Source organism: Numenius arquata, chromosome 7 (assembly GCF_964106895.1).
Source record: "Numenius arquata chromosome 7, bNumArq3.hap1.1, whole genome shotgun sequence".
In the NCBI taxonomy this organism is placed as follows: Eukaryota; Metazoa; Chordata; class Aves; order Charadriiformes; family Scolopacidae; genus Numenius; species Numenius arquata.
The window spans coordinates 15,842,478-15,867,474 of NC_133582.1; the positions used below are offsets into that span (position 1 = coordinate 15,842,478).

Here is a 24,997-nt window from a genome sequence, read left to right on the forward strand (position 1 = left end):
TGCTGGCGGCCAATCAGCGAGAGGGGGCGGGGTTCCCTGAGGCTGCCCGGGCCGGTGCGGTGGGAACTCAGGCGTGAGGGCCGGGGGCACGGAGAGCCCGGCCCGGGGCGGGCAGCAGCAGTTCTGCGGTGCCGGGATTCCCGGCTGCGCAGCGGGCCCGCCTCGCTGCCGCCTCTGTGCCGAAGAGGTGGCGAAAGCCCTTTGTGTGTGGGTGGGGGCGGGCGCCCAGGAGGAGCTGTCGCGTTCGCCCCCTCCGCTGAGGGGGAGACCGCCGCTGTTACACAAGGCGAGCGCGGGGGGGGGGGGATAAACCCCAAGCGCCCATAACGGGCGGGAGGGCGCGAGCAGGGCGACCGCCTCTGTCATCGGCGGGCGCACGTTCCCCAGGAAGTTCCCCCTGGCGCTTGTCTCCCTGGCACGAGCGGCGCCATCAAATCGGGCGGCCGGACGGCAGCAGCCGCGCCACAGGCACCGGGGCCGTGGGTCCCGCAAAGCCGCCTGGGCCGGCCAGGACCGCGTTGCATGCTGGAGCTTGTAGTGGTCCCGCCCAGGAGTCCTGAAAGCTTAAGCACCAACAACAACAAAAGGAGATGATTCCCCTCTAAACGCCTCTATATCCCATAGAAGACCATAATTTGTCCATTAAAGAGTATTTTCCCTTTTAATGAGCTACCTTTTAACGTGCAGCCCCGCCTCGCCCGTCCTGCGGGGGGAAGGGATGTGGCGAGCTCCGTGGAGCTGTCAGGACCTGGTCGTCCCGTCATCCCCCGCGCCAAGATGTCGGCGGCGATCGCCGCGCTCGCCTCCTACGGCGGCTCCGACTCGGAGCCCGACTCGGAGCCCGAGACGGAGGGCAGCTCCCAGCGCGCCGCCGCCGTGCTCGCCAGTCGCGACGCCGTGCTGCACCTCCGGGCGCCGCCTGCCGCCCCCCCGACCCTCGCCGTCGACGCGGCCCCGGAAGTAGCCGTGAAGGTAGGCGTCCCTCAGCCGCCCGAGGGAACAGGGCCTGCGGCCTCACCTTCGGCCTTCAGCGCCGGGAACAGCCTTGGGGCAGCCCCGGGGCGGGAAGGGCAGGGTGCTGGGGCGGGTGCGGGGCCGGCGGGGGGGACGTTGCTGCCGCCTGGCCTTGCCCTGCCCGCGGTGTAGGGGCCGGGGAGGGAGGGCCTGCGACCGGGAGCGCAGCCGGTGGATCCCACTGTTATAGGGTTAGGTGTATTAAAGCGTATTATCTTTGTCTCAAAGCCGTGCGTTTCTTAGAGTTCTTCAGATACTCCTGTGTTCTGTTCCTCTGAGCTTGAGATATTTTTCTGCGTGGTTTGCCTGGGTGGTGGGGTGAAATCGATACTTGATAGGCTGAGTGCAGCTGAGTCCAGTTCTAAAGAGCAGCCTGAAAGCTGATCGGTGTTACTGTTTTCATACTAGTGTTGCTTGGGAACCTTAATTTCCCAAGATCAGTATCATATTATTTAATTTCTGTGACTGCAAAAGGGGGGGAGGGGAAGGTGTTGGTTTGGTTTTGTGATTTTAGTATAGGCAACTAGTTTCTAATCAAAAGCAGGCATCTCACTGTGATGACTGTCACTGTAGTAGTGTGTTGCTTCCAGTTGTTCTGAAAGTTTCCTGCTTTGTGACAAAGAGGTGGATGGACTCTTTCACTTTGTTGTCATTAGTTAATTCATATGCTGTTGCAACTGATAATATTTGTGTGTGCATGTTATATTGTATATACTGACTACACGTGCATTTTCTTATCTGTTAGAGTCTTAGAAATATCTAACTTCTTGAATTACAGCCTCTGGCAGACTGTCTTATACAGGTTTTGAAAGGAATGCTAATTAACATCTGTAATATCTTTTGAGTGTGAATAATAAGTGGCAAGCAGCATTGGCTGTGGTCTTTGCCGCTCTTTAGGCTGTAGCAACAGGTTTTCCCTTTGCCATGCCAGCACAAAGGTTTGTGCAGTTGTTTGGTGGCTGACATCAGGGAGCTGATCTGAATTTAAAAAAAAAAAAAAAAAATCATTCTGGTGGAGTTATTTGTCCTTGGATCTGTTCCTTGATCTGGTTTGCAATGCAACTGCAAACACGCTGTGCCAGCACAGGTAAATCCCCAGTGCCAGAGCAGGAACAAGCAGCTGGAGGAAAGAGTGAGGCGTCAGCAGCACATTCCATTCGATGCTGTTTGCCAGACTGTGCCCTGAAAGGGGTATCCACCAGTGCAATGAGGACTGTCTTTGCTGCAGGCGTTCTGCTAACTGAGTTAAAAAGGAAGTGAAGTTTCTGAATATCAAGATGTTTCATTAAAATGTTGTCTGTCTTTTTTGAGACCATAGATGAGATGCACATACTGAAAAGATCAATGACTTCAAGCTGAGGCTTTCTGAATACACAGCATACTGGAGTTTCTTTTAGCACTGCAACTTCTTTTGAGGAGTAAAGGGTCATTTCCTTGTAGAGTGATATCAAGGTTTCTTTTCAGACTTCTGTGGTTCAAGAAAGAAGTGCTGGTCTCTTAAACAACATACTTTCAAGGCCTTCCATGTCTAAAAATGATAACATCCCACCAATCAGCAGTGAGAGTTTGCCAGTCACCCTCTCAGGAATTTACCCTAATTCTTTAGGGTTAGAAAGCCCTTGCTTGAACAAACCTAAAAGACATTATGTTTGAGTGTAGGTTACAAGAATTCTTTAAGTACAGGGTTGGAAAAACAGGAAGCTGAGTGAGGAGGAAAGCAGAGTTACGGTTCAAGTATCACTTGACTTGTGCAAATGTTGTTTTGACATGAATAAGGACCAGGTACTCTTAAGTGCATGGATATGTATTACACAAGGGACCAGGAATGGATAAGAAAAGATGGTGGTAAAAAGGGAGGCTAGAAGGCTTAGTCATACAATAAGTATAAACGACAGCTGCACGCAAGTGCATTTTTGGCAGTTGAGAGTGTAAATCTTAAGTGGTTGGTGTTCTGCGTCCTAGATCTAATCATTGTGCCTGTTTCTGGTTTAGAACGTTGGCCTGTTAACTTGCGCAGGCGTTAGGTTTACATGTACTTTAAAGAGGAATAGGTTCCCCACTCTTCAGCACACTCAGCTACAGCATTCAGTTTCTTTGTTATTACTTAAATGTACATATCAAATATAGCCCTAAGATATTACTCCAAGATGTATTTCTTTAGTCTACATAAATCTGCTGAGTCTTTGCCTCGAAGTACATCATAGATATATAAAATTGTATTTCTGTGACAATAATGTTTCTATAATTGAAAACTATAGTAATGATTTGTAACTGTGTTTTAAAGGTTTGAGGGGATAGCTTTTGTTACATCCTCGTCTTACAGCCTGCTTGTTAAAATAGGCCTATTGCTGATCTTGATGTTAAATTACTCATAATAAATAACATTGATATATAATTATCGGTTACTTCAGTCCAGCTGTACTTCTACTTTAATTATAAATTGGAAAGCTGACTAGATGAAAGTGCATGTTTCTACTACTGCTAAAGCACCACTGATGCTGAAAACATTAGGGTACCAGAGGAAGAAAGCATGCACTTTGGGTCCCTTCATCCAGAAAAGGATACATTCCAAAAGTTCAGAGAAGGGGCAGCCAGGCTGAAGAAGCATCCTGCTTCTGTATGAGAAATTACTGAAGAGGCCAAAACTGAACAAGAGATGACTGAGGTGAAAAGTATGACAGAGACCTACCAAGTCATTAAACAGCATGGAGAGCGGCTTGAATACCCACTGCGTCTTCCAGGACAGCAACTCTAAGCTAACTAGTAGGAGCTGGGTTCAAAACAGACAGAAGGATACAGTTCTTCATGCAACACGTAAGACTGTTCCCACGCCAAGAAATATTGTGTATGCAAGAACTTTACACTGTTACAAGGAGAATCTGGACAAATACTTGGAAGAGATCCATTGAACAGTAAATGCACAGATTTCTTTAAGCTCACAAAGTCTTCTAACGTGAAAATATTTGGCTGCTGGGAGAGTGCAGAAGTACTGTCGTGTACACTTGCCCAGTTCTTACTCTCCCCTAGGCATCAAATTATCGTAAGGCTGATGTTTTCATTGGTGGGGAGAGTGGATAGGTTAATTGAGATATTTTCTTACTCCAAATACAACATCAGGTAGCAGGTAAGCATGACAGTGGTGTTGACAGAGGCTGTTCCACCATCCCATCTGACTGTGTAGTAACTGCACTGGCTAAGCACTCACCATCCTGGTGCTTTGGTACTGGTTTTCTACGGATGTTTTTTGCCTTAGTCAGCTTCATGGTGAGATTTAAGGCAGTTAAAATCAATGGTAGGTACAACATTTTTGTCTTTGTGATGTCTCCTATGCCACACGTGTGGCTTCCAGAGAAAGGGAGGCTTATCTCCCTTCTGTATAGGAACACCAGTGCTTTCTGCTACTAGTCAAGCCTCACGCAGGCAGAGGCTCTTGCTGTCTGTTGCTCCCGCCAACTTTAAGGAGAAATAGATCCACCTGAAGTAAGGCCTTAGGCCTTTCTGCTGTGTAACAGCGTCTTGCTGCAGGATGGGTAGCTCCAGGACTCTGATTATTATGGGGTATGAACCTATGGCGAACTTGAGGGACTGGGTGTGAATTGGCCATAGAGATCTCCTCCCCAGCACGGCAGTGGCCATGATACTGGGCAAGGCAGGCTCTTCATCTCTTATGCTCTTAAAGGCACCAGTTTTGTGAACTGATTAAGGTAAACACAGTGAGAAGAAACCCAGGATTAAGACATGGGAATCTGATGATGTAGAGCACCTTTGCCGTTAGATATCCAGAAACTGGCAAAGTAAGGTGTTTGTTGGGTGGCTTTTATGTGTGGAATAATTAAGAATATAAACTGAAAAAGTCAAATACAGCCACTTGCTTACTTGGTCCTTAACACCAGAGCATTATGAATGTTTGTTTAGTGTTTTAATAGTGCTGCCTTTGATTTGAAAGTAGAGGCCAGCATGTGTTTCAAGGCCTATAACATAGCAGTTTCCTTTTTTCACTATAAAGCTCTTATTTTAGGATTCTTTCTAAGTTATATTTTACTAAACGTTGCCAAACCCAATTATAATTCATTTTCCTACAGCTTCTACTGATATGAATAAAAATCACTCTAAGGTTGCTCACAAAGTATTTACCTTTACTATTGAATTAAAAATGCTGAAGGAAATTAAGGAAATTGTGCATTCTGCGAAGAAATCACTTTTGCAGGAAATGTTGCAGCTATAAGCTTTGCTTTTGGAGAGAACATTTACTGTTTGATCTCCATGAGCTCAGTGTGAGACTTGGATGGGAGCAGATTTTACAGTATTTATCTACAGTGTCTTGTTCGGTGGTTTTGAGGAGAGGAGACTCAACTGGGTTGAAATCAATTAGGCTGGCCTGGCCCAGTGCAGGAGCTGGAGGGTTTGTGTGGTCTTTAATGTGGGAAGGGGTTGGAAGTCTCGGGTCTGCTTCTCTCTTGAATCTAGTTTACCTTTGGCACTATGCAAGTGACCAGAAAAATATTACTTCAGGGGAAGAAATAGATTTTAGTCCCATTTCTTAATATTTTTAAAACCTAATCCCTAAGCTATGGAGAGAGGAAAGATAGAAAGTCAGTGTGCGACCATTCTGTGCAGTGATTAACGTTAGTAACTTGGGAGGGTTTGTGTGTTAGAAATGTTTGGGCTTCTTTTAATATGGTGGGTTTTCTTGCTTTCTTTGACACAAAATATCTTGTAGAGAGTAGATGGTTAGAACTCGTCATCCTGCAAGACGCTGGGAACCTAGCCTAGCAACATACGCTTTTCTTACTGGTTTATTTTTATTCTGTTGAAGTTAGTGGGATGGGCATTTACTGTTAAGAGTGTATGAATGGGTAGAATGACTAAAAGCTGATAACAAGCAAATCTTAATGTTGGGTCTTCACTGTAAATGCCATTAATCTCTTGGTAATAAATCTGAAAGTCTTTAGAATGAGATAATACTGCGTATTTGACAGCCCAAGTGGTTTATGCAAGAATTGGTACATGAGAAATTGCTTGAATCTCTGTGGCTCATGGGATGGGGCCTTAATTTACCATGTTTTAATTTAATGGATAATTAAAACTAATGAAATCTTATGCAAAGCAGCCTGCCCTTTTCAGCTATTTGGCTAATTAGTAATTAATTTACCTGGGGAGAAAGGAACATTGCAGGTTTATTATTGAATATGTCCAGGGAAAAAAAGCCATATAGACATCACAGCTCTTTGCTTCCATGATATTGATGAAACTGGAAAACTCTGACCTTTGCTTTGTTCTAGCAAACTTCCTGTTTAGACAAACACTTGAGATTTAAGTGTCAAATTCTACTTCTAAATGCATAAATGGCTCTCATTAAACTTACAGATAGCGACACGTTAGCACAGTGGGAATTACAGAATTTGGCTGAAATTTAAAAATATTGTGGATTAAAAGGATTGTGAGATGCCTTAACATAAACAACATTGTATTTTAAGGAACAGAATTAGCATCCAGTGTTGCAGTCCATGCTGCAGCTTGTTTCTTTTATTTAAGGTTTTGCTTTTTACAAATGCCTATTACAGAGATTTGGCCTGTGTTTAATTCAAAAATGCTTGGGTCTGCCATACACGTAGAAGAAAACTTCTAGCAAGCTTTTTTTTCTTTTTTTTTTTTTTTTTTTTTTTTTTTTTTTTTTTTAATTAATGAATTGCTTTGCATTCTATAAATCAAATACTTTTAATAGATGATGATGGTTTTGGTTTATGGCATTCAGGTAGGGTTTTTCCGAAGACAAACTAGACTGTGGCATGTTTAAGGAATCCGCAAAAAGGAAAGCTAATCTGATGTACTGTCTTTATAGTCTAAAATCCCTTCTATTTCCTGTGTTCTTTCCTATGCTGACTTTTGACTGGCCAAAGGGCCTTTATGGTAGGACTAAAGCAGCACACCTTGGTAGGAGCTAGACGTTCTGTGATATCCAGGGAGTTACAGTGAAGCACCTGCTTGTCTATGCTTGGCGTGGAAGGCTTCTGTCTGTCTCAAGGTAGATTCCTTACTAAATGCTAATGCTCCAGAGTACAGCCCCGGGTGCCATTCCCCTGCGATAGTGTGATACTATGTTGTAGGATGAAAGAGGCAAAAGGAGACCATTTAAGTATCAAAGAATTTTTTTTTTACCTAATCGAATCATATCTGAACTGTAAATCAACCCAATACTGCAAGTAAATACACATCTATTTAAAAAACAAGAGACCCAACCAACACACCAAGTAGTTCGGTGATAAGACATCATCTGCTTCTTTTTTGTCTTGCATCAAGTGATATCTACATCTGTCTGGCCAGACACTCATTTAACAAACTTCAGTGGATCTATAGACTGAGAAGTTTCAGTGTTTGGCTGTCCTTATTTCTGCTCAGTTGTATAATCTGAATTTTTTTTTAGGCTGAATTACGTTGTTCATTTTTTCTATACAGGTCCTTGGACCTCTGATCATTCTTGATTTTCTCTTTTGGACATTTTTTGGTAGCGTGTGTCTTACCTGCTACGTGGTGCCCAATGCAACCACTGTATTTCAGTTGGACGCTTGTTACCAGCGCTGAGAAAATCCAGGAGGTGACATGTAGAGCTGAAGTTTGCAGCTCTGTAGTATTGTGTCTTCCAAGATAGCCATATTCAGTAAAACATAACTTCCTAAAACCTTAATTCTTTTTTTCCAGGTTATATGCAGTATACCACCTTTAATGATATTACGGCCTATATTTATACAAATTCCAAGTTGCAGCAAACACAAGCTGCTTCTCTGCCGGTCCTACGGCTGAACATTTAGCTTTCTCTGGAGGAACACTGTATTAATTTAAATTGACATCTTCTTAACTCCCCTTTTTATGATTCCTGTGCTTTTGTGAGTGGGGCTAACCTAGGGTAATACTTAGCCCATCATTAAATTGGGCAATCCTGCTTCAGCAGGGGAGTTGGACTAGATGATCTTTATGGTCCCTTCCAGCTCTAAAAATTCAGTGAAATTCAGTGAAATTCACAGATGTCCTCCTCTCTCAGCCTAGCTACTGATAGTCTTCCATCCCGCAGAGCCACTCGTGTCACACTTTGGACATAAGCTGCATAATGAATTGCTCACCTTAGGCTTTTAGATAAATCAAGACATGGCATGTGTGACCAAAGAAAAAACCACAGCACAGCAGAGGGACGAGATCCCTTAGATTGCCTTATCTCAGTCGCAGCTCCGCCAGACTGCTGCTCCTGTGATCCCTTCCCTCTTCACTGTAGCTATGGCAAACACATCTGGAATGCATGCAGGTAAATTCTGTGGGCTGTTGCCAGCATAAAGGGACAGAGTTGTAAGATCTGTATGTTTACTTTTTTTGTGTTCTGGGTCTCGGAAAGATGAATTCTGCTGAAAGAGTCTTCTGGCAACGCATGCAGTTGTACCCAGTGATCTTCACCATGTGTAGAGAGGTTGCTGATGAGTTCTTTCCTCTCGTGAAAAAAAACCCAAAGCGCCCCAATGCAGATAGGTTGCCAATTTGGGAAATGACTGATGAGCTACATTAATATTTTTAATGTTTCTGCTACCTAACTAGTGCTGTGCATAATGGCATTTATCGGATGTTGACCAAAGGATAATTTGTCTGCTGCAATTTGAACTCTTGCTGTAGACCAACATTTCAGAATATGTTATGTCAATATTTTCCTATCAAGATTTCAATTCTTTAAAATACTGAGAAGGTGAAGTAGGGAGTTGGGACACATTCAAATTATTATATAGTTTAAAGCAAAATGGCATAATGAAAAGATAACCCTTATGTGTTTCAGGAGCATGTTAACAGATCATCATTTGATGCCCAAATTTATGAAAGCATGAATAAGGCTGGAGGTCTTAGGGAGTGCAGCTCTGATAAATATAACGTGCTTCAATTTCAAGGCTGGGTGGTTTTCGCACAGAAAGACTGTGCCTGTGGTGGTCTAGGAATGAACATATTGTGTGGCTTCCAAGTGACTCAGCACTGTTCCACCAGCAGCGAAGTAGAACCAGAATTGCTATAATCGTCCAGCAGAGGATCAGCTTTCATGGCACAATCTGTTTCATTTCTCAATTGCCGAGCAGCATATAATAGGACTTAACAGGGAGAAAAGAGGAGGAAAAATAGCAGAACTGAAAAATTCTTGGCATTTTTGCAAAACTGGATTTTTCTCACTTTTTCAGTTTAAAGAGCAGGAAAAAAAACTGTCTTAATTTCAAGTAAACTGATAACTGTTTAAATGCTACTGGCAGTTGATCAGATGTATTTTGCCATATTATCAATTAAATTAATTTTTGTTTTCTCAAATTACAAGGTTGGTGCATAAGATGTGGAGTCTAGCTGACAGAGCAAGCTGTATGATGTGACTTGAAAAAGTTGTCTGTGGAAAATGTCCTTAGGTCATGGAGCTGTGAAAGGAAATACAAGTGTGTAGGTAATACAGGTCAGGTAACGGTTTTGATAATGTTCCTATTCTAGCAGGGGGTCGGAGGGGGGTCTGGTTTTGGTGCTGAATGATGAGATTAGGCAAGTTCGTAGTGTATGAAAGTCAGGGCTATGAATGTACCAGTAGCCGTTGTCATCCAAGCCCAGTGAATTGGAAAGGTCGTGTGATGAGAGAAATGAGGTCAGGCCAAGAACTGGCAGCGCTGAGGGCTCCAGTAAGAGCAGTGCAATGGCTGGACCTGCCTGTTAAAATAATTGATGTACGGTGAGAGTAAAGCTTTCTAGTTGGACTTAACAATTCTACTAAGACAGTGGTCTTAGTACAAAAACAATTGATGGGATCACTGATGTCGTTCTCTCTTTTTATTTTTTAATAAATGCACCTCTTTTTTTTAAGCTGTTTCAACCAAATATAATTTTGTTTTTGTTTTTTTTGAGTAGTTTTAACGAAATATAATCAAGTAACAATCCAAAGATCTTTAGGTACTGTTTTTCTTTTCTGTGTTGTAGAAAACCAGGTTTTACATGCATAAGTAAAGACATGCAAGTCTTACATGCCTGAACAAATTTGTTCATAATTGACCTGCTGCTGAATTGGGGGTAAAATTGCTTAACAGCTAATAATTTTAAATAAATAAAGAACATGCGATTTTGCTCTTTCAAGATACTATAGTACAAAGCATGATTGAGTTTGTTCAAGATAATTTTCTATTAATGAAGTGACTACTAAAATTCAATCCTTTATTGTGCCACTTCCTTCTGTGAGTTGCAGATGCTTTTGGATCCTGTTGTAGGTGAGCACTGATTAAGCACTGATGCTGAGATAGCTTTTCCTGTATAATTACTAGGGATATTGTCAATATACTAGCACATTGTAAATCCCTTTGAACTGCATTTATTCTAGAATAAAGGTGCAGGAAGCAATAACAGTAATAATACTGCAATGTAACGTTCTCCTCCATTAACTGCGGGGTGGAGGGGAGTAGGGGGAGTGGTCGTGTCAACTTAGGATCAATGTAAATGAGCCTTTGTAGAGCTCTGTGAAACCAGGTGTTTTTGAGCACTGCCACCTAATCAGCCTTTTTCTTTCCTGTCTTCTCTGTCTTCAGCTGCATCTGCCCTTCTGAGTTTTTCCCTTTGAGTTGCTTGAGACATTACTCTTTTGGTTAGCCCTTCTTTCTTGACCCTTCATCTATTGAGTTAAATTTTTGTCACAACAGTCCTGGAAATGCGTTTAAATACTGAAGCTGAATTACATTTATACCTTTTGGTAAAATCTCGGAGACAAGGAAATGTTGGATTCTCTGAAACTCATTGCTACACTTATGTTTGTGTTGATGTCTAGTATTTTTTTTCTCAACTGTCGAAAGACAGTTACTCGTGACTTCTGCCTTCTACCTTTTGTAGGACTCTAGTTTTCACACTTTTATATTAAATTAGTGACCATTTTAATTTGCTCTTCTTTATAAGGTCTGGTTTTCAAGTATCTTATAAAAAAAAAGCTTGACTCCCAGCTTGTTACTGTTTTTAAAATATGTGCATGAAGTCTTTAAAAAAAAAAGAAAAGTAAGAATACACATGCAAAATTCTGCATTTATCCTAGATTAATTTCTTGGTGAGGGCCCGACATTGGTTTTGCAATCAATATTTTTTAAAAATAGAAACTTTGGCCAAGATACTCTTCTCCTTTCATAGTGCTTAAAGTGTCAAATTGAACTACGGCCCTAATTTGGTCTGAAATGTGGTAATGTCATATATTTAATAAGAGTCTGTATGTGAAAAATGATTTATTAATATGTCTGTTTTATTTCAGGAAGATGTGGAAACAGGAGTACACCTTGATCCTGCTATCAAGGAAGTTCAATATAATCCCACTTATGATACCATGTTTGCCCCTGAGGTAAGAAACAATATTGATCTTTAGAGCAGAAATGCTTTTGGCTTAAAGGGCAGGGGTTCCATAAATCTTGTGTGAAATTCATATGAAACATATCTTCTTTGATGCTTGCTGTATTTTGGAATTTAGTTTGGGCAAATTGAAAAAGATTCTACACAGTTGTGTTGGTATTTTTAATGCTTGAATTTTACTATTCTGCATAAAGCTGTTCTAAGAAGAATCTTAAAAGTGCTTATCAGAATTACAGCTACAGAAATTAAAAAGCTAGGAAAATAGCAGTATAAAGATGTTGAGTAAAATGTGAACTGTATTAAAGTGGTCTCTTACTATTTTCACATTTTTGGTATTTACTCATAGTGCTACTTAGAGTGCAATGAATGGTTGTAAGTCTTGCGTATACATGACTTTTAAGAGGAGGATTTAAAATTAAAATCCAAGTACTTTCAGTATGATTATTCACATCAGTGCTAAGTACTTTAGCTACTTAAGCTATGCTAAATGCGTATAGAGAAAAACTACTTTAGGCTGAATTTGGACTGCCTGGTGCCATGTGAACCGCTTTCTATTTTATTATAACTGACGGGCTATCTGAAAGATAAAAATAGCTATTCATTTAACTTTTTTCAGTATTTAACTTCTTTGTCTTCTGTTAGACCAGGAGTTAGCATTCTGGGTAGACAAAGGCTGCCTGCATCAGTCTGAAATTTCTACATTAGTTATGTTTTATGTTTAGAAAATCTTTTGTGACATAAGTTGGCCTTTACATAGCAAGCTTGCATTTTGCAACGTACCAAAGCCATGAAGCGTGTGAGCAAAAATACTGATTAAACTTAGTACAGTGTTACCTTGTGTGAGTGTTTTAGTTGAGGAAGCCTAATGTGGAACAGTCTTAGGTGTCTCCAAATACGTCTGACAAGCATAGGGGTTACAGTAAAACTTAGTTTGATATTAGTCTCGGTGTATTGCATTTGTTTGTATTCACTGTTCTTTTCCCTAACCATGGCTTGGTCAGGAAGACTAGCGTTTGTCACCTCACAAGAAGAAAAGCGAGACAGGGTGTCATCAGTGTATTTCCCAGAATAATACAGCAAGTCCCCAGTTGCTTTTTAAATGCACAAAAGTATCATTGGCAGTGTAATTTCCACATCAAGTACATGAGTTTAGTAGGAGCTGATACCTCTTTCTTGGTATCTCCCCCTTACAAGGAATAGTATGCTGTGGTTTTGTCTTCTGAATGCTTGTACTGATGACATACTGAATGGCAATGTTTTGTGTCAAGTAGTTGATATTGATTTGCCTTCTGTACCAGTAATACAGGCTAGAAAGTTCAATCATGAAACGAGCTGTTCAAAGCACCTGTGTAAGCAATTGCTGTGTAAAATAACAGACCAAGAACCTTATTCAGTAGTCATAAAGAAATTTAAAGTTGAAGTCATTTTGCGTTACAGTTACGGACAAGTCTTTTTCCTGAAAAAGTACAGACATATAAATAAGAAATTAGTAATTCTGATATACTTTCTTTTAACATTATTGCTGTAGTTTGGACCAGAAAACCCATTTAGGACTCAACAAATGGCTGCACCTAGAAATATGCTTTCTGGATATGCAGAACCAGCTCACATCAATGATTTCATGTTTGAACAACAAAGAAGAACATTTGCAACCTATGGTAAGTCCTTAATAGTAGAATTGACCTCCACCTTTATTTTGCCGAGGTTGGACAAAATAAGTTGTTCTCTTTGGAACAGTTAATAGGACTGCAAGTTCTGTAAATTGCTTTTTAACACACTTACTAAAATAGGGAAAGGTCTTTGAATGAGAATCCATACAGCTGGAGATTGTAATATTTATTTGGGAAATCTTATGTTGTAATTCCCTTTGAAACTGTAATCAAGTGTATGACTTCCTACCAAACCCCTCTTAATGAACCCTTCCATTAGTTGCATCAGTCTAGAAAACACAAATCAAAATTTCACACTTTTTAATATGACAAATAACTGTAGATCTGTTATGCAAATAGATTCTTTCATGTGATCCTAACTAAAGGTAGCTCTCTCAAAACCAGAAGGAAATCTTACTGAGTTGTCACATTCTTCAAAGTGGTTGGCTCTAGATACAAGCTGAATTAACAGGAATTGAAGAAAGTGGGAATACGTTATTAAAATATTCTTAGGAAAGACAGACCCAAAGAATTCTATATTGATGGTCGTTATAGTTGCTGCTTTCTTGCCTTGAAGAACCTTTTCACTTGTAAATAGTTGCATTTGAAAAATGAAACATTGGAATTCTGAAGAGGCTTGGGTGTTAAATAGACTTTCTATAGATTGTAAGAAAAATTGATTTTTTTTAAATAGGGAAAACGTGGAAAGACCATGGATGCTAAGCATTCTTTTGGACATGTTTGAACGAACAAAACTGCCACGTATTTACATATAACAGTGATTAATTTTTCTTCTCTGTTTCATTGTAAGCTTTCACTTCTGTTTTAAACTTGACTGCAGGTGCTTGTCTTGCAAATATGAATGTTTTCAGGTGAAGTATCGCTTTATTTAGGCAAGTTCTGATACTTCTGTGTAAACATAGTGTCACAACACAACTTTTTGCACAACAGACTTGTGTCTTTCTTTACTCGTATTTACATTCAAAATACTACTCCCTGCAAATCGTCATGGCTCAAAAATCACTTCCCTACACACAAGTCCTCTTAAATTCGTTAGGGCTTCATGCATCCATGAATTCACATACTGCATTCTGTTATGGATGAGATTGGGACTATTGCTAAATCTGTGTGAGCCATGTGTTACAGTGAAACCTACCTAAAATCAGGGAATATAACATCCTTGGTTTCTCTTCGTATTTGCATTTTATTAGAGGTTTTCTTGTAAATGTTAAAAACTGAAATGTATTTAAGGCAGGTTTTTTTTTTTTTCTTTTACACAGTTTTAGCTCATAGGTACTTTTCACTGACTTGTTAGGATGTGGAATGTAAGCAAAATGCCAATATTAAGAAATGGATGTCTAGTTCCATAGCATAACTTTTACTTACTTGACTGCAATTTTGGTGTTAGAACTTAGCAGGCAATGCAGGTAGGAGCCTATTCAGGGTCTGAATAGACAGATTAGATTTCGTTCTGTGAAATGAAATGTTGCACTGTGTGGGTTGTGCATTGCGAGGGGGTGGAATAGATACTGGAAAAAAGAGTCTGTAGGCATATAGTGTTTGGTTTGGTGGTTTTGGTTTGGTTTTTTTTTGTTAAGTTTTGTTTGGAGGAAGATAAACTAGTAAGTCTACTCAAAGCTCCTGCTATTGCTCTGTATCGTCAGTGTACAGCAACTGCCTTGAAAGCTGTATTACAGGAGAATATAAAAATATATTTTTAAGACTGATAACATTGGCAAATGTGCAGCTATCATATTCAGCTTCCTAGAAATGTACAACAGATAATGATCTGGATACGGTGAAAATGGAACTATGAAAAGGCTGAGATAGGCAATTTAAACTGCAAGAACAAGCACTGAGAAGCTGAAGCTCAAGCTAGAAGATGCAGTAAATGACCATGATATCCTGGTTTACTAGAAGGTCTGTTAAAAACAGCACTCCTTTAAGTTGTCAGAAAGCTGTCTATTAAAAAATTCAATATTCTCTTTTCCATTTGGAAGGAGGCAATAAATATCTTCTCGGAAAAGACCAAGTATAAAAATGCAAGTATAATTGCTAGACATAAATCTAAGTCATACATATTTTTAAGGACTAAGTCTTAACATATTAGAAGAACACAGAGTAAACCTCTTAATTGAAAGCTGCAGATCTTGAGACCTCTGGCCTCTGTTTAGCATCATTGTTCTAAGGTAGGAGGTCTCAAACAAATCTGCAATGGCTAGCATGTAGATTAGCAGTGATTGTAAATGAAGGACGAGCATGGTAGAAGACAAAGGGAATGGTAGTCTTAAAAAAAAAAAAAAAAAAGCGCGTTATATAGAATCTTGAAAGTTTATATATATTCACTGAGAAACCTATATATTCATCACAAACAAAACCCAAGTATTTTTTGGAAAACAGTCTTTGTCATCTCTTTCTCTTGCAGTAAATATTTACTGTTGAAAGCACTTTTTCCTTGTGATGCTTGGATAGCTCAGAACATCCATGCTGTCTTTGACTGAGGGTCCTTCCAGCCCTTTATCCTGTCAGACAGGTGGGCAGCAATGAGCAATGGGCACCTGGTGAGGTGTAGCAGAAAGAAGCAAGTGAATAGTGATATGTCTAAATACTTTTTTCAATATGCACTCTCTCAAACAAGGGCAAGGTCTCTATATTTATTACTTTTCAGTTAATTTGTTGGTTTTGTTTGGGTTTTGTTTTTGACAAATTTGTCCAGCTGCTTCTTGAACCTGTGTGATTTTTCTATGTACATAGTAACCTATTGCGGGCAGTTCAGCAGCCAGCACCTTCTGTGAGGAAATACCTCTGTTCTGAACTATCCCCTAGTCTCTTGTGTTGGGAGACACCATGAGCAGTCATTTCTTATTCACTGTTTCTGTGTCACTCCTGATTTTATAGATCTCAGCCATAACTTCATTTCAGTCTGCTTTTTTTCCCACCTGAAAAGATCTGGTTAATGTTCCTGTTCCTCTGTTGCAGCCTTTCCCCGTCTATGGCTGTGCTTGTTTCCCTTCCACGTCTATGCGAGTTCCACTGTATCATTCCCAAGATGAACAGCAAGGCAGCACACAGCTTTTAACATGTAATCTCACCAAGAATTTGTTCTTTGGCTTAATAAAGTGAGAGGCTTTTCCCCTTCATTTTCAAAGAATTCTTAACATTGCATGTTTCTCTATGACTTTGAGTAATATTGTAAAAGCTACTTACTCCCTTTTCCCAGATTGTTTATCAGTCTGTGGAACAGCATGGGCCTGAGCATGGGTCCTACTTTCATTGTGCTGTGGAAACCAACCGTTTATTCTTGCCAGTGTTTTAATAACTTTTAATCAATTAACCATGTAAAGACCTGTGGGTTTTTTAAAGTGTCTTTGAGGCACCCTGTAATCAGTCTAACTTGGTTTGGTATCCAACATCAACCAAGCTATGCTCACCTCAGAAATATTTTGGAGTTCTGGCATTGTAATTTACCTGTACAGAAATCTGTGTTGTCTGCTCTGCTGCAAGATATAATGCTCACCCAAGCGCCTACTCATTGTTTTCTTTATTACAGTTTCTACTGCTTGAAACTTCTAACCATTCAAATGTCTGGGTGGTTCACCTGTAGTTCCCCAGATCTCCTCTGAAGCATCTTTTGAAAGTTGGCATCATATTTGATACATTTCATTTCTATCATATTGTGGCAATATTAGATGAGAGTTTTTGCACTGTGGTTCAGCTTTAGATCTCTTGGATGACTACCATCTAGTCCCAGTGTTTTCCTACTTAGTTGACTCTTTAGTCTCCTGACATTTCACTTGGAGATAGATATTTTGTCACGTTACCCATAAAGGTAGGTTCTGGTACGGGAGCCTACCCAAGCTCCCCTGTAATGAACACGTGTTTAAAAAAAACCTCATTGATGCTGTCTCTTCATTCTTAGATCATCTGTTGGCCTACATGCAGTCTGGTACGCTTTCTGCCCCTGCAGGTTTTGACAAAGGACAAGTGTCAGTTTTTATACCTTATGTGATCTGCTCCTCGCTTTCCTTTTTCTTTTTTTTGGGGGGGGGGTATTTACTTGGTCTGCTCGAATTTGATTCTTTGTGTTTTTCACGTTTGGATGCAATTTCAACTCTTTGAAGAATAGTTCCTTACTTCTAATAGTTTCTCTTTACATACTGTTCAGCTGTGCTCACTTCCTTCTGGTCTCTTTAAAGTCTTCTTTTAATAGCTGGCAGGCATTAGTTCTTTTTCTCCTACATGCTATCTTTGAAGTGTCCCTGCATTTGGAAAAGGCTTTACCCTTTGGTGCTGACTTTCTGTTCCTTTTTAAAATCTTCTTTACTTAATATAGGCATCCTGCATGGTGTGAGATTTGCACAGTCTACTACAAGGAGATGATTAAAATATGTCATTATTAGTGTGGTTCTTTCCCTAGCACCATTTCATGGTTGTTGCATCTTCTGGCTGAACGGTCCTGGCAACTGTACTCACCACTACTTAAACCTGGAATTTCAATCCAAAAGGTCCTTTAATGCTTGTTAAAGCTATTAACTTGTTAATCTGATCTGTCTTTGAGCTTTCTGTAGCATATAGCATGTTTTCCCCCGACTGGTATTGCCATTTTATTTCTGTATTCTTTCTACAGAGTGTATTCAAAAAGTGTATTCTATCCAATTATGTCAGTATTGTCCTACCAATTACATTAGTTTATGAATTTAAAAAAAGGTATTCCAGCTTCGCATGTACTATTTTTAGCCTCTGCCATTTTTTATGCATGCTTGGGTTTTCCATTTCCCTGCCCTCAGTTTAAATAGGATTCTGTGCTTATTGCTATCCCTATTATCTGAAGTTTCAGATTTCTGTGCTACCTTTTGCTTAAGGATAAGGCTTTTTTAAGATTGTGTGTCGTTCCAAATTGCTTATTTCTCTTTAATTCTTGGCTATCCCCAATTATTTAATCAAAAAGCACTCTTTGAACTTTCTCAGTACCAACAACCTTTTAAAATCTAGATGAGAACTACTCATCTCAGTAAGGTTCCCTTCATTCCAGGAGTTTGGAGGGGTGAAGTCGACACAGGCACTGAAGATGTTTTCCACATTAGGGTTAAGATCTGTAGCTTGTCTTTGCAGTAAACAACTTCTTGAAAATGAGGTGCCCTTCTAGAATGTATTTTATTCAAATTCACAAATTCCATAGCATAATTGAGTCACTTTTGTACTGTCTCTTAGTCCATGGAAAACTGAGGAAGAGCATGCCAAATGCAAACCTCAGATCTCTGACAGATCAGCCAGACTTCAACTTCTATATCAAGAATGTCTCTGTGATACCAGCGTTTGGAAGTAGTCAGGTATCTGCTGCTCTCTATAGTCTTTAGGATACAAAACATTGTAGTTCAGGCATATAATACACAAAAGGAAAAGCCAAATTTTAGACTGCTCTAGTCATTCTCTTTTTTTTTTTTCTTTCTTAGACACTGAATTCTTAAGCTGTCATTTCATCCTTGATCCCCAAGAAGTTATGAACCCTTGTTATTGTGAAGGCAAACCTGCTTCTCTTGTCTTTCAGACTCCCCAAAAGGAGTCGGGATATTCAGGTCTTGTACCCACAGACAGCAGCTTGAAAGCAGTGATCTAGTCAGATCTCTTGAGTCAGAATTGCTTCAAGGTCATTCCTATTTTTATACTATTTTGCATGGTTTTAAAACCTACGTACATGTCGTAGTTGCGATTTTGTAGCTGTAGTTTTTTCATGAGTGTAATAGTTGAGATTTTATTGATACTACCCTGAACTTTCTGTGCTGCAAATTTAAACTATTTCTTATATTCCCTTCAGCAGCCCTGCCAACCCATGGGTCCTTGTCGCTAACGTTTCGCATAGTGAAGCTACCATTGGGTCCATCAGTTTTTCACCTTCTGTCCTTCATCTCTCTTTAGAATGACATTCATGTTTCTTCAATCTTTTCTAGGCCTTCCCCTCACCCCCAGCATTTTATTATCATTGTTACTGAACTTTTATCTAATTTTTTATTTAAAATACGTTGCTTAAAAATGGATGTGCTAATCCAGATTAGGCCTTGCCAGTGCGGTTCTTGTTTTATATAGTTTTCCCTTTGTAATAAATCTCAGATTTCTTTTTTCTTTTTTTTTTTCTTATTGGTGTCAGATAGACGTGTCAAGTGTATCAATACCACTGCCCTTGCAGTCTGTATTTTTTCCCCCTGTACCTAATCAATTATTTTCTTTTTTTGATATTTGTCATTCAGCATGTCTTTCAAGTGAAATATTTCACACTGGTCTTCGGTATCAGCTGCAGATTTTACAGATATGTGATGCTTTGCTGACGGCATAATCTGTAAAAATATTGAATAAAATAGTCCAAGCAGGCCAACAAACATTATTTTTCCAATATTGTAGTCCTCCAAGCATGGCTAAAAAGACTAGGAAGTCCTAAAATACAAACACTTGTTTATTTTTCTGTATCTGTACTCTCAGCAGAAGCAGTCTCTTTTCTTGAAAATTCCCTTTTGAGCTCTGCTTAAAAAAAAAAAAAAAAGGCAATATGCTCTCCTTAATTATATGTGCATATATAAGTTTTCATTGTGAAGCGGAATTATGGATTTTTTTACATGCTGCACACAAACTGTTCATGAATATGGTAGAAAAATAATTTCACAGCTATTTCAGCATCAGTACTCATCATCAGTGGACTGTTTCATTCATGCAGCATTTAGTATTTTAAAATCTCTCCTTTGCAAGATATTCATGTCTTATTAAATAAGAGACAATCTTCTGTCCATGAATCTCAACTCTTTTTATGAGTGTTGAGTAAGTTGGTTATAACAAGATTACTTCATCAGAAAGACTGATATTTTAAGAGCTTAAAATGACTCTGACTTGGAAATAGCACTTCTGATTTTTTTCATCTGCTCGTGTTACATGCAACATCTACAGTCACTATTACCTCGTTCAGTTATAGGCACTTTATTCTCTGATGACTTTGGTCTCGTGGAGAGGCCAGTGCAGTCAGAGTGGGCCAGTCCGGCTGTATTGTTCCTTATACCTGAGCTGCCTTGGGTCTCTGTGCGCTGCATTGCACAGCACGGTGTAAACACACTTTAATTAGCTGTCTTTCTGGAACGCACATCAAAGTCTGCTTATTAAACCAACCATTTTCAGGTGCACTGAAATTATGGATGTAGGTGGAATTGTACCTTTCCTTGCTAAAATGTATCATGAAATATCTACCTCCTAAATAAAACTGAAGGAGACGTAGGAGTCAGGGCACATTATATGGCACACCAGCTGAGTAGGATAAAAGCAAGCTGTCTTTTGCAGCTGCATTTAGGAGTCCCAGCCAGAAAGAAAAGATTCTCTTTCACATATCCAATAGAAAGTAGAAATTGTTCGGAGCTTTGCTATGAGAATGATGCTGGACCAAATTCAACCCAGCTATAAGAAGTCTCCGCTTCCACGGGAAGCTGTGCTTGGCCCAGGGGCCCTATTCATTAGAATACTGTCCCTCTTTTACAAGTACCAAGCAAATAGAGTCCCAGAGACTGTGTCAATACAGTTGGAGGACAAGTAAACCAGTGTATTGATTTTGACATAAATCCAAAGTATTATCTCTCTGTTGTTAACAGAAAGCTTATAGCTTGGAAAATAAGTAATTGAAATAGTGGCTTAATAAAAGCAGGCAGTTAAATTAGCAAAAGTCTAATTGCAGTGTCTGCTCAGTTTGGTTATCCATGGAAGTAAATCCTAATAACAGCCTAGAATACCTAAGCCAAACAACAAAAAAAGCTTATAGTGGGAATCTGTATTTCATAAGAGGTCATTGGTATATGTTTCTCTCCCCGTATTCACAGAGCATCTGGGCGTATGTTGTTCAACGACTGGGTCTTATCAGGTTTGAAGCTCTTGAGTTGGTCTGCAGGTGGATTGCTCCATTTGTATAGGAACATTTGCTGCGTTCTTGGAATGGCTCTTCGACTGATTTCAATAATTTATTTTTTTTTCAGCATCTAAAAATAAATGAACTGGACCATCTTCTAGGACAGTAATATTTCTGAGAAATGGTTGGGGAGATGATCTCCTTTGGCTATTGGGATGATGTTGACAGGTTCTCAACTTGTGTAAACCCAAGTGCTTTCGTGGACCATTGGTCCCTGGGGTGGACTGGGTAATCTTCCACTGTTTGTGATCATCTCTGTGAATCAACAAAAATATAAGAATTAGATTGTATGCTGTAATATTTCTTTGATTTTGTGTGTGTGATTACTATCACTGGTGTTTCATACCTTCATTGCTTCTCTCTTTCCCCCCTAACTCCCCTTTTTTTATTTTTTCCTACCTGATACGGAGAAATTCTCATTGGGTCCTCAAGGGACAATTTGTCATTTGAATAATATTTAATAAAAATTGGTGATATGTCCACCAGGGTGCAGTCTTTCCAAAAAAAAAAAAAAGCCATCATGGTCAGTAAATGTTCAGTGCACCCATTCCTTGGCAACTAGATGAGTTTGTGTCTCTCATTCTCGTAAGATCATGCTATCCACTTCAGGAGAAATAGAGAAAAATGGTAAGATAGGCATATTAAAATAAGAACGTCAGTATCAAAAATTGTAAATATCCTGAATATCTATGAAATGCTGATACATTTTATAAATTATTTATAAGAGTAAATACAGCAGGTTTTGTTGTTTAGTTTGGTGGGATTTTTTTTTACAAGACTCAATAGCTGTAATCAGGAAATGAAGATGTGAATACTTAATTCTTTTAAAAATTAAAGGCCATTGCTTCTGCCTTTGATACGATCCACGTTAGTTAAAGCAACTGCTTTCAAGTTGAGGGAAGAAGCTTTCCCAGCTTTCCAGGAGGATGAAATAATTTCTGCTGGGGGAGACAGAATATGCACAAAGCAGCATAGAAGACTTTATTTGCTTTCGTTTTTTCCCCCCATCTCCGTCCGCTTCCTTCCAGCTGCTGCCGTCCCCAGCGCTGCCAGAGATGAGTGGCATTCCCCTGGCTGTGACCCAGCAGAGGTGGCAGGCAGGGCAGGGGGCTGCGGGGCCAGAGGCGGCTGAAGCTGGAGGGCTCTCTGTGCAGTGGCATCGGGCAAGCGTGACTTACTGCCTTCACAGACCAAGGAGCAGTGCCCCCAGCTACAGCAGCATCTGGTTAAAATCACGTGTCGCTCACATAAGATTTTGAGCTAGTCTTTTTTTCCCTTATGCCATGTTACAACAAGAAGAGGTTGCTATGGCGTTTCAAAAATCTCATGTTTGTGTTAAAACAAACTGACCTGAATTCAGTGTTGGGCTGGGGGCCTCCTAAGATCCCTTCCTACCAGAAAGATTCTGTGACTTTGCTCCCTGTAACTATGCTCTCTTTACATCGTATGTTAGCTGTTGCCTGTTATATTTATTTACTTCTCTGTTTTGTGCAAATTTAAGCATTCTGGCAGCTTCAAGGACCTCATGGTAATATTTTGTGGTAATCCTAATACCCAGGGCAAGTGAAAAATTGATGGGATTTCAAAGTGTCAACCTTTCCTCATTCCTAGCTCTTTGATAGCCAACGGGGGGAAAAAAAAATGATGGAATGTAGGGGGTGAGAGATAGTCATAAAAGCTGTACAAAATAAAAAAAAAAAAACTTGAAATAATATTATTTTATTTCTCCTGTTGTTCTAGGTTATGCATTAGATCCCTCTATAGATAACCCTGAAGTTGCTACCAAATATATTGGTTCTGTAGAAGAAGCTGAAAAAAATCAAGGTAAATAATTCAGAATCATATATAAATGACTTGCAACTGATGACTGCTTCCAATTCTTCACTAAGAAATGGAGTAGGTATTGGCAAAGGAAGGAATTATGAGAGACTTACCCATGTCCCAAGACACAGTAAACGAAGATGTGTTGCAATTGTAACGTGAAGAGGGAAGAGAGATATTGGGATTTGTAATTGGAACCTGGCATGTGCCGTTGTATGCATAGAATTGATCTGTATATTTGAAACAGAACTCTTTTGCTCCTGTTAAATTCTGTCCTGGCTAAAATGGTAGTGTGTCAGCATTAGAACACTTGTATGTGGGGCTGGTGGCCTTAACTGTGCTACTCAGTAGCAAACTGATCACTCTGTGCAACCCCTGGTGTTCTATTGGGAATTGCATGTTATCGCTGGTTAGCGGAGTTAAGCTGTTTGGGTTATCTGGAAAAGAAAAACCATTGGAAGGTTGCCAAATGGTAAAGGCATAGCGTGCCACTGGGAGGATCGAGTACCAGAGGCATGGGGTTTGTAATTAATACTTTGATACAAGATATTTAACACTCAAAGTGACTTACTTGCATTGGAAAACTCTGCGTGTAAACTTTACAGTTACGCTTTCCCTTGCATGTCTTTCTAACATCTTACTCACGTGTGTATACGAAGGTTCTTCATTTCTGTGTCCTCTTCTGTGGAATATATCCAAGGTTATTTCCTTCCAAAGCAGGATAAAGAAAATAGACTCATTTTGGTATAGTAGCTACAGGTGTTAGACAGAAATGGCTAATATGAAAAAATGCAAAAAATAGGGAAAAATAACCTTTTCATAATGGAATTTTAATAATTTATTTTAAGAGAACTTCATTAATGTATGATTCCCTCATATAATTGTTACTTCAGTTTTTACATTGCCTATTTCCCCTTGCTTATATAAAGTTCTTTTCAGCTCCTTTGTACTAGGTAAGTATTACTGAAGCTGTAGGAAACCATTATTTGAAAATTGCACATAATTGCATATACAACCTTTTGGAAAACTTTTAAGTCATAACTTTAACATCTTCTAACTTTCTTTTTTCATACCATATCTATATTGTTTAATGGTTTTGACAAACGAAATTCTGAGGGCACAGCGTTTGTGAAAAGCTGGCATTTATATGAAAGAACAAGACAGTGAGTGGTTGGAGGTAGATGACCTTGTCAGTGGGAAAAGACTTTTTAATAGGGCCTGTAGTGATAGGGGTAATGGTTTTAAACTAAAAGAGGGTAGATTCAGAATAAAGGAAGATTTATTTATTTATTTATTTATTTTTAGATGGGGGTGGTGAAACACTGGAACAGGTTGCCCAGAGGGGTGGTAGATGCCCCATCCCTGGAAGTATTCAGAGTCAGGTTGGACGGGGCTCTGAGTAACCTGATCTAGTTGAAGTTGTCCCTGCTTGTTGGACTAGATGACCTCTAAAGGTCCCTTCCAACCCAAACTATTCTATGATTCTATGACTTTTTACTAAATTAAAATACGCAGTTGGGGTTGGGGTTTTAGGAGACTTGTCTTATTTTGGTTTTGGGGGTTTTTTTAGAAACAGAGAGGCAAGGGGGATCAGAAGCCAATTGTTAGGATTCTACTCTTTCAAACGCTTCACTGTCTAAAGTATGAAAATTGAAGTGTTCATACAGTCTGCTAACTTGTTAAAAATGCATGAGTACATGCATGGTTAAATTAACAAACCATGATACGCAGTTTAAGTGGTTCCTCTGGTACTGTACATAGTGGTTCCTCTGGTACTGTACAGTGCTCATAGTTAGAAAAGTTAGCGATGCGTTGGCCAATTTTGCTCAAATGTCTTTTCCATTTTGCTGTGTGTATTGGAAGGAGTGGTGGTGGTGTTTCTTTCAAACTGACCATGATATGACCTATGATGCTGTATTCTGTGTTAGCATCTAGATAGCGTATTGTTTCTTTCTTCAGGTTTAACAGTGTTTGAAACAGGACAAAGGAAAATTGAAAAAAGGAAGAAATTCAAGGAGAATGATGCATCTAATATTGATGGTTTTCTGGGACCATGGGCAAAGTATGTTGATGAAAAAGAAGTAGCTAAACCATCAGAAGTAAGTACTACTTTAACACAGTAGATATAAATTGTTAGTACATTGCAGTAGTTTTAAACAGAGATCCAGCTGCACTAGTAGTTTTTCCAAGCAGCAGGTCCGTGCTG

The 24,997-nt window shown here is 39.6% G+C and overlaps 1 protein-coding gene across 1 annotated transcript in view; it reads left to right on the forward strand.

Annotated features, from left to right (window-relative positions):
* Positions 1–777: 777 nt before the first annotated feature.
* CDC40 (cell division cycle 40) overlaps positions 778–24,997 on the forward strand; it is a 42,070-nt gene continuing 17,850 nt past the window's right edge. The window contains exons 1-5 of the mRNA XM_074150541.1: positions 778–972; positions 11,294–11,380; positions 12,917–13,046; positions 22,711–22,794; positions 24,751–24,890. Coding sequence (XP_074006642.1) covers positions 778–972; positions 11,294–11,380; positions 12,917–13,046; positions 22,711–22,794; positions 24,751–24,890 — 636 coding nt within the window. The remainder of the gene's footprint in view (positions 973–11,293; positions 11,381–12,916; positions 13,047–22,710; positions 22,795–24,750; positions 24,891–24,997) is intronic.